This window comes from Argiope bruennichi, chromosome 1 (assembly GCF_947563725.1).
Source record: "Argiope bruennichi chromosome 1, qqArgBrue1.1, whole genome shotgun sequence".
NCBI lineage: Eukaryota > Metazoa > Arthropoda > Arachnida > Araneae > Araneidae > Argiope > Argiope bruennichi.
Window position 1 is genome coordinate 72,243,809 of NC_079151.1, and position 9,797 is coordinate 72,253,605.

The 9,797-nt window shown below is 27.4% G+C and overlaps 1 protein-coding gene across 1 annotated transcript; it reads left to right on the plus strand.

Annotated features, from left to right (window-relative positions):
- The first annotated feature begins 5,342 nt into the window (after window positions 1–5,342).
- Window positions 5,343–7,671, plus strand: LOC129968183 (retinol dehydrogenase 11-like). The gene has a single exon (XM_056082034.1). It carries the CDS (start codon window positions 6,051–6,053, stop codon window positions 6,999–7,001), a length of 951 nt encoding a protein of 316 aa, XP_055938009.1. The 5' UTR covers window positions 5,343–6,050; the 3' UTR covers window positions 7,002–7,671.
- The last annotated feature ends 2,126 nt before the right edge of the window (window positions 7,672–9,797 follow it).

Below are 9,797 nucleotides of genomic sequence, written 5' to 3' on the forward strand. Positions count from 1 at the left end.
TTAACGTTTATAAAATATTTATATAGAATATATTATTTAATACTTTTTATGTATTAAACAATGCTTAAAATTACACACTTTTCGAATTGTATAGCAATATAAATTACGTAATTCAGTGAAAATTGGCTGAAATTAGCTATACATCATGATAAAAACTGTCAATTCTAAATAAAAGAGACGTTCGTAATATGTCTGAAATATTATAAAAATACATAAATAAATTGTCAAAACTAATTTTCGCAATTGGCTAGTGATGTGAAGTGTTAACTGCAATGAATTAATTTTATTCTTTTACTTTAAACTAACTGCTTCATAAATATATAGATAATTTCAACAAACAAATGAAAAATCAATTTTATGGAATCTAAAAGATGAAAAATAAATTATTTGATTACATTTCTATCATAGTTTTTCATCTGATATGCAGAAAGGCATATAGCATTATATAATTTTGGAATGAAATGTTTAAAGAAATTGTAGCTCAGCAGAATACAAGGTGAAAATATTAAAAATTTTATAATAATGAAAATATAACGAAAATGTTGATGGCGAAATAATATTTTGCTAACAATCGAAACACATATATGCGCCAATTCACTTTTACGAATATATAATATATAAATAGGTTGCACCATGGAATTTTAAAATTTCGTATCTTGTCAGAAAATAAAAATAATTGTCTCAAATGATTTTATAAGCCTCAGAAGGCCAATTTTTTTTCATTACGTTTTTAATAATTTTTAAGGCACGATGTAAAATCTAGTTGATTATTATGAGTGGAAATTTAAATATGCTTTTACAAAATGGGATATAAAAACATCAATTTTTTAAGATGAATTTATATCAATAATTAAAAATAAGAAATCAAGTTGTGGATTAATTGTTAATTAACAAGAAACCTCAAAACAATTTTCATATTAAGGAGTTATTTTTCAATATTCATAAGATAATTTTTTTTTATTTATGTATTTCTCTCTTTATTATGTTTTAGAGGTTTTAAATTCAGTTGGCTAAACAAATCTTGAGTGCAACGATGTTTTTTTTCTTATGCAATATTTTACATGCGCATAAATTGCGCATAAATTAAATAAAAGAAATTGACTATTTAATTAATCCTTTCACAATCTTCATTAAGACTTTTGTATTCAACATAATATTTAAGAGAAAAATTTGAAGAAAATTTATTTTGAAGCTTGAACTGCTGTGGAGAATCAATCTTGTCAAACTGCGTCAGACATATGGTTTAATGAAAATATAAATGTTTTAGTTTTACTTAAAAAGATTTATCAAATGTATTCCAATTATCATAAAGAAACTAAGGTGGTTTGATTTAATGAATCAGTAAAGGAAGTGTTAAGTAACGTTTGCTAACAAAAAAAATTACCTCTGCTTTTTCTAAGCTCCACATAATTCAATTATATGTATATATCTTGAATACTCGAGACGCAATAAATGCTTAAATACATTATTTCAATGCTCTTACTTCAGGCAATATTTCTTTCTTTCTAATAAAACTTCATTATCAGAAATGTTTGAAACTGTAAATACAGCGGATGTAAGTGTAGAAAATGACGTTAATCATTTAAATAAATTATAGGAAATGACTTCAATCATAATAAAGACATAGATGATTTTCACAAACTAATGAAAAATAAATTTTATGGAATTAAAAGATAAAAATAAATTATTTGATAGCATTTTACATTCTAGTTTTATATATATATATACAGAAAGGCATATTGCATATTAAGATTTTGGAATGAAATATTTAGGGAAATTGAAACTTAAAGGAATTCAAGGTGGAAATGTGAATAATTTTCTAATAATGAAAATATAATGAAAATGTTGATGATAAAATAACATTATGTTAACAGTCGAAATACATATATGCACTGATTCACTTTTATGAATATATGATATATAAATATGTTGAACCATGGAATTTTGAATCTTGTAAGAAAATAATAATAAAAAAAAAATGTCTCAAATGATTTTACGGATTACAGAAAGCTAATTTTTTTTCATAAGTTTTTAATAATTTTAAAAAAAATACAAAATCTAGTTTGTTATTATGAGTGGCAACTTAAATATGAGTTTACAACACGGAACATAAAGGCATCCATTTTATATAACGAATTTATATCGATCATAAAGACATGAGGGAACACGATATTTTTTCTACTAACATTAAAAATGAATTTTTATGTGTTGGTATTCTACAGACCAACCTTTTGACCTTCAGCTACCAAATTTGGCACATATACACCTTGAAGTATGGGAACGTGAACTTTTTGAGTGCTTTTTTTAAATGTTAAAAAGAATTCTAATTAACTACAGTAATTGAAATTTCGGTTTACAGGTGTATATAGATTTAAATTTAGCTGATAAAATTTCATTCTGCATGTTGATGAAACATTTTATCGTTATATTTTTTAATTACAGAAGACAGTTTTTTATTTAAAGTTTCAACACAAGGAAACTAAATTGTAAGGTTGGAGTTAAATTACTAAAAACACTATTTCCATAGTTCAAATTTATTAAAACTTTCTGATCTTGATTTTTTAAAATTCGTTAAAAAATAGTTGTTAAAATTAGTTTTCAAAAGGTGTTTACAATTACGCTAAAAATATTTGTCATCTTTTTTTCAAAAGAATTAAAATTATAATTGTTTCCACAGTGTTTATTTCGTCTACAATATCCATGCATTTCTATAAGTAATTAAGATGAATCTGTGCGCTCACGTGTGTGTTCATTAGCGCTCTACAGGCTAGACCGCTTGAACGACAGCACTCAAATTTGGCACATATATATCTTGGAGGGTGAAAATGCATATTTCGGGGCGATTTGTTTAAAAATTTTAATTAATTCAAAATTAAGCTGAATTTTGATATTTTCCGCTATAAAATATTATTACAAAAATGAATTTTATACCTTTTTCAAAATTTAAAAACTGTCTTTTTAAAGATTCCAATTTAATAGCAATGCAAATTTTTCCAGGATAATATAAATATTTTTTTCTCTAATTTCCAACAATATATTGCTATGTTATCCTGAAATTCAGAACGTTTTCATTGTTTCATGAAATATTTAATTCGTGAATTTATTCCATGGTTGAAAACGAAAGAAGGATTCTGTTGGATTTCTTTATAGTTTACAAGACAAATAAAAAAGTGAAGCCACAATATCACGAAATTTGGAAGAAAGATAAACTGAGCATTTATATTTTTAATAACCATTAAATTCTCCATGAGTAAGATTTTTGTACTCGGTGAACAGAAATAAGTTAAATACTTAAAACAAACGCCTTCAATGCCACACAATTAATTAATTAATATAACTAATTAAATATAACTAATATTCCCGGAGAACCAGTTGGTCGCCTAAGACGATCAGTAATGGAAAAAATGAAACTTTCGATGAAGTAAATTTTGAAGAGAACTATAATTTCCAAAACAATTAAGCACGTTAAAAAAATATTCGGTAGCATAAAGGAATTAATTATGTAAAGCAGATTTATCTGAAAATTATGCAGTTTTAATAATTTAGAGCACCTATTTAAAGAATACGGAAATATATAAAAAAAATGGAAAGACAAAAATGTTTATGTTATCAAACGGTAACCTCATTTTGACGTTTGAATCTATCTCAAATTACAGTTTGCTTGCAGACATTTTAATTAGAAACTTCAAATTCAATTCAATAAAAGCTCTAGCAGCTAGTGAGTGTTTAGTTAAAAAAATAGAAATTTCTAAAAAAACTAAAGCAATATGGAAATTAATAACCCAGATAAGTGAGATGGATTTTCCCAAGACAAAAAAAGCATAAGAATTTCAAAAAAAACAAAAAAACACGTATATAAGGCATATAAAGGGATAGACAAAAATCCTACCATCATTGAAAATAATAAAAGCAAAAGTCAAATTAAATGATTAAAAAATAATCACATCAAAGCGATGGTAAGATCGTGAGAAACAGATCATGCGAGGTGCATATTAAAGATGCGTGAACATACAAAGTGCTAAAGTAGAGTTTTGTCGTACAATATGTCGTGCCAAGGATTCACTAGTTTTTATTTTAAATTTCACAAACCGCTTTCGGCAACTAGACTTTATCTTATTACACCTAGATTTAGTATTGCCATTTAACTTTGAGTAACCAATTAACTTTAATCCACATCTTATCATACCAAATAAAACTACTATACTAATTATACTCGAATAAATAAAAAAAAATCTAATTAGTTAACCATGCACTCAAAGAGGTGAGATTAATTAACTAATTTCAACCTCTCGGCCCAATTTTTTTAAAATTAGGAGCTGTGTCAAGGTTTTAATTTCCGAAATTGGAAGGGGCATGAGACCATTAAGAACATGTCTAGACCTTATGAGCTTTGAAATGAAATCAAAATTAGAGAAATCGGCACAATGATTTCAGCAAGGGGACACTGGTCTGGTCCCCACACCCTCCTACAGATTGTAGAAGTGATGTAGATTCTTTAGAAATTTTTTTCAAATGTGAGAGATGTAGTAGCACAGACATCCATTGGTAATATGTTTAAGGATTATAAATTTTTGTATAAAATAAAAATATGTGCAATGGACCAATGGTTAGAATTGGAAGATTGGCTCTTGTGTTTTTCAATTTATATTAGATATATAGATATTAAAAAAGAATTTTTTACAGAAATTTCACTTCAATGTACAATTTCTATGATATCAAGAATGTTTATTCATTGAAGGAAAGGGTACCTAGCTCCTATAAAATTTTTCATTACAACATATCTGATCTAAAAATCAAATATATCAGATTTACTTTTATTCATTGGAAAGTGCTTTAACTGTACCTCTTTTTAAAGTTAAAAGAGCACTAGTATAGTTTTTTGATTCAAATAATCGATTAACAAATTTTAAACGTTCCTTATTATTCACTTTGTCCTTTTTTCCGAAACAGTATTAATATAAATTACTAAGATTGTCGAAAAACTCTAAGCAAATGATGATAAAAACACAATTTCCGCCTTTGATTTCCTATGTCACTATTAAATTTATTGATATTCATCGGTAAAAATTAAAAGAAAAAAGACTCATCACTCAGATACTGCGTTACTTTAGTTGAAAAAGGAATAAAGCATTTCGAACAAATTTCACAAAAATATCGTAAACAATTTTTACATCGAAAAAGATATAATATTGGTATGCTATTTATTGAGCATATTATTTCCAGCATAGAAATAATGCATCTACGTCTCTAGAATTAAGTGGTAACAATTTCATTGAAACATACAGAGTTACTTTATATAAAATGAAGGTTTCTCGCATTCTGTTCTACAACACACGTGGACAGGTTTATTATAATAGCAATAATAACATAATTTCCTTTGTTAACATAGGGATTACTGTTAACAAAGGAAACTTCTGAATGAATAAGCTTATCAGATGTCATAAATATATCACATTGAAAATATATAAAAATAAACAAGAGATAAGTTATAATGTAGCCTCTGAAAAACAAATCGTAAAAAAACAATTCAAGGACCGAAACTATTCGCTAATTATTTTGAGATGTCCTTGGATGAATTATAAGAAAAGTTGAGATTCTGAAGTTATTTTCTAAATGTAAAGTAAATATTTTTAAAAAGGAATAAGGAAGTGACTTTTTCTCCAGCGTGGGATCTGTCAATCATCTGTGAGGAAGATTCTTGTACCACCTATGAAGAGGTGTCCCATTTTCTGCTCGAGTGCTTTCTCGTTTAATTCACCAACGAGATTCGAAGCTTTTCACTGACTGCAAATAGAACTTGACTTACAGTTGACCTAAAAAGAGTTTACTTAAAGGAATAGGTTGTTTTAGGCTGGTTTCTTATTCGCGGCGGCAAGCGGAATGGCGATGGCGTAAGATATTTGCTAAATACTAACTTTGTGAAAGTGCTCGCTATGAAACATGCGGACCTTGAAAAGCCTGCTGGCAAGCCTCATTAGGCTTTTCAGAAGCATCACTTTTAAGATTAATGAAGGTTTGAATCAGTCCCTCTTTCCGCACAGATTCGAAAGATGTATTTAATATTATTGGTGTTGCCTTTAATATTATTAGTATTGAAATTCTACGTAATTTTATCTGCTGGAATATGTCGAAGCAAAAACTCTATGGAAGGGAAGGTTATAATAGTTACTGGAGCCAATTCTGGAATAGGATTCGAAACAGCAAAAGACTTGGCAGCTCGTAAGGGGCGAGTTATTCTTGCTTGTCGAAGCTTGGAGCGTGGACAAAAGGCAGCAAAGTCTATCATCAAATCCACTGGAAATGATGATGTTGTTGTTCGACATCTGGATTTATCATCCTTAGATTCCGTCAGACGTTTTGCTTCGGAGATTATAAATTCAGAGAAGAGGTTAGACGTATTGATACATAACGCTGGAATGACACCAAAACCTGGGAAGTATTTAACAGAAGACAATTTAGAATTGCAGTTCGCATCGAACCATTTTGGACCATTTTTGTTAACGAATCTGCTGTTGGACTTGCTGAAAAAATCGGCACCATCTCGAATAATAGTCGTATCATCCGTCACACATCACTGGGCAAAATTAGATCTGGACAATCTTAACTGTGAAAAATTCGAAAGACATCCGTACTGGGTGTACTGCAGTACAAAATTGGCGAATATACTTTTCGTTCGAGAACTAGCTAAAAGATTAGAGGGAACTGGCGTGACAGTTAATGCACTGCACCCAGGAGGAGTGAAAACAGCTATTGCAAGAAATGCCCAGTGGTTCATTACATACCTGATTATACCTGTAATTTACATATTTTTGAAAGACAGCAAAAGTGGGGCTCAAACATCTATATATTTAGCCGTTTCCGACGAAGTCAAAGATACGACAGGACAATATTTTGTGGATTGCAAGCCTGCTTGGATATCAAGATCGGCTAGAGATGATGTTAAAGCTAAAAAGTTGTGGGACTTGTCTGAAAAATTTACGGGAATATGTTCTTCTGGTTAAAATACAGCATGCATGCAGTTGCATTATTGAAAATCTAGTCTATGCCATGAGATTAGTTTGATGGTCCATTGAATATGCACATTCCATATAGCTGCATTTTATCTCTTTAAAGGATACCATAGTGATTATTGTGCAGTTGTTTAGAAATAGTGAAGCATTAAATGAATGTACACAGCATCAAACTAGAATTTGAATTTAAAACAAATTTCGACGAATGGTAAGCCATTTCTTTCAGAAGTGAATACTTATCTGAGTTTGCATAATTTAAAAGTAAATCCTGTTATTGTATGCGAAATTAATGATAATTTCAAAAATAACTTAAAACGGATGAGCATTAAAAGCATTATTATTTTGGGACAAAAGAATCAATACATAGTGAAAAGAAATAATTTCTTAAAATTTAAATTAAAAATGAATGCTCTGAGAAAATAAATAGAATTGTGGATTTGAGACGATAGTATTGTGAAATTTGTTTAGCATAATGAAATTTTACTTTCATTGGAGCAATGTGTAAATCATTCAGCACGCATGAAAATCAAGTTCTTTTTAGAGCATTTCGATTATTTCGATCTTTAAAAACTTTATCTAAAGCTCTCTTTATCTCTTCAGAGCTCAAAAAATTTATAAGATTCAAATAATTTTGAATTTTTTATCTGAAGGTTTTAAACAATACGCCATTTCTAATTAACAATTCTATAAATGTTTTGTATTTTTATTTTGAGTTGATTTCTTTTTCTTCTGATTATTTCACATTTTGCATGTATTGAATAAATATGTAGAGTTCGATAGCTGAAAAAAAAAATTGTTTTATACTGTTTTTATAAGTTTTACACTTTCAGTATGAAAATTTTATTAGTTGTGAATTGGTTTATTTGTTTTGTATGACTTTTTTCAATGTATGTTTTTTTAAGAAATTATTTTTTGCATTTATACTCTGCACGAGTTATTTATGATTTTATTATTTCTTTTGAACCAATTTTAATTTCCGTGTTGGAAACCTTTAATGAAACGATTTTATACTATTGATTTTTGATATGATTACGAAATACATTTTTTTCCTTTTTCAATCAGGTGATAAAGTACTGCTTATGATATAAATAAGATATGATATAACTTCTATGATATAATATGACTTCTATGATATAAATAAGACAATTTCAGTAAAAGAGTATAAAATGAATTTTTTTTCTCTTTTATTTCTCCTTTTCTATATAAACAGAGTAAAATCTCTTCAGTATGTGGTTCGTGGTATAGCTCCAAAACCAGTGCACAAATGAGAACCACATATTATTAAATCTTGGTTCAAAATGCGATAAATTGCAAATTTTATTATAATGATACAGATTAATGATTATTAAAGAAATTTCCGAAACCTTTTAGAATATTATCGCTTAAAATTTTATATAATATTAACAAAATATAAGATTTTTGAAAATTGTTATTTTTTTAAATAATTTGATAAAGTCTAATAATAATTACAGTATCCTTCTTGTGTTATTATATAGATATTTCTTTTTTCTTGAATTTTTTTTTGTCACAGGAAAAATTATAAAATGCTACTCTTATTATTTAATCTTTATAGTTTGTGATATTTTATTGTAAACTATAAAGATTAAAATAATTATTTCATTACAATTGTCTTCCTTGGTCTTCTGTCTATATAAAAAGAATGAAAAAATTCAAATTTTAAAAATATCTGAAACTTTATTAGGACTTTATTTATTTCAGAATTCTGCTGTAAAAATTAAGTACTTTTAAGCATTTTAGCCAAAAAAATTAAGCACTTTGTACATGTACATACATGTAAACCTGCGTATTTTCTAAGCATATAATATTTTCTGTTTTACAATAATACATAATTTTTATTGATTTTTTAAAAATTAATTTTAAATGTGTTTTCTTTAAATCTTAATATTTATTTCTGCAATTGTGCAGTATTTGCACAACATCCTACTGTAAAACTAATGATGTCTTTTTGGTTTTTGACAAAATCAAAGAGAGATTATAAAAAATATATGTATATAAATATCAAAAAATTAAGTCAACGTTTATAAGATTAAAGATAAAAAATGAGTGATTTTTTTCAATATTTCTTAAAATTAACAAAGTACCAGTTTATTCAGATGGATACATCATTTCTGAAAATCTCAACGCTGATATATAGGCATAGCATGACCAAACAGTTTGTATTTTATTTTTATATAAGTAACAACAAATCAGGTTCGACATAGTTGGGATGGAAAGTGCAAATTTCTTCCTGTCCCAACTCGCTATATTTAGAAATTTTAGATGTAGTTTTATAAAGATAAGAACTAAGTATTCCGGAATGGCTATTATCATAAGATCGGCAAAATTGCCATGAAATTGACGACAGTACAATGCCATGTTCTAAATGAATTTCTTAAATAATTTTTTTTAATGGAAACGAATTGTAGCGTTCAGAAATGGTCAGAATATAAAAAAAAATTGTCACATCGCTACTTACTACTGAAGTTAAGTAAAATCCTTTTTTTCAAACATATTTGCAGTCCGAAAATTTAATAAAAATTTGCTTTTTAATTGATATGTGTAAAAAAAATTCTTACTTAAAAAAATTGCAGAAAAATGCAATTATATATTTTACGAAGAAATGAAAATGCTTTAACTACTTCTAATTTCCATAAATAAAGAAACAAATTCGTACAGTTAAAAAAAAAAGGCCAGTTCTGTAGTTAGAAGCGAAACAAAAAAAACAACAAAAAAACAATGTTAGTTGAAGCATTTTTAGAAACGTTTTTTAATGCCAGCATGTGACAA

What these genes read in the sequence shown, in the direction of transcription:
- LOC129968183 (XM_056082034.1), top strand. Translation starts at nt 6,051, where the DNA reads ATGTATTTAATATTATTGGTGTTGCCTTTAATATTATTAGTATTGAAA.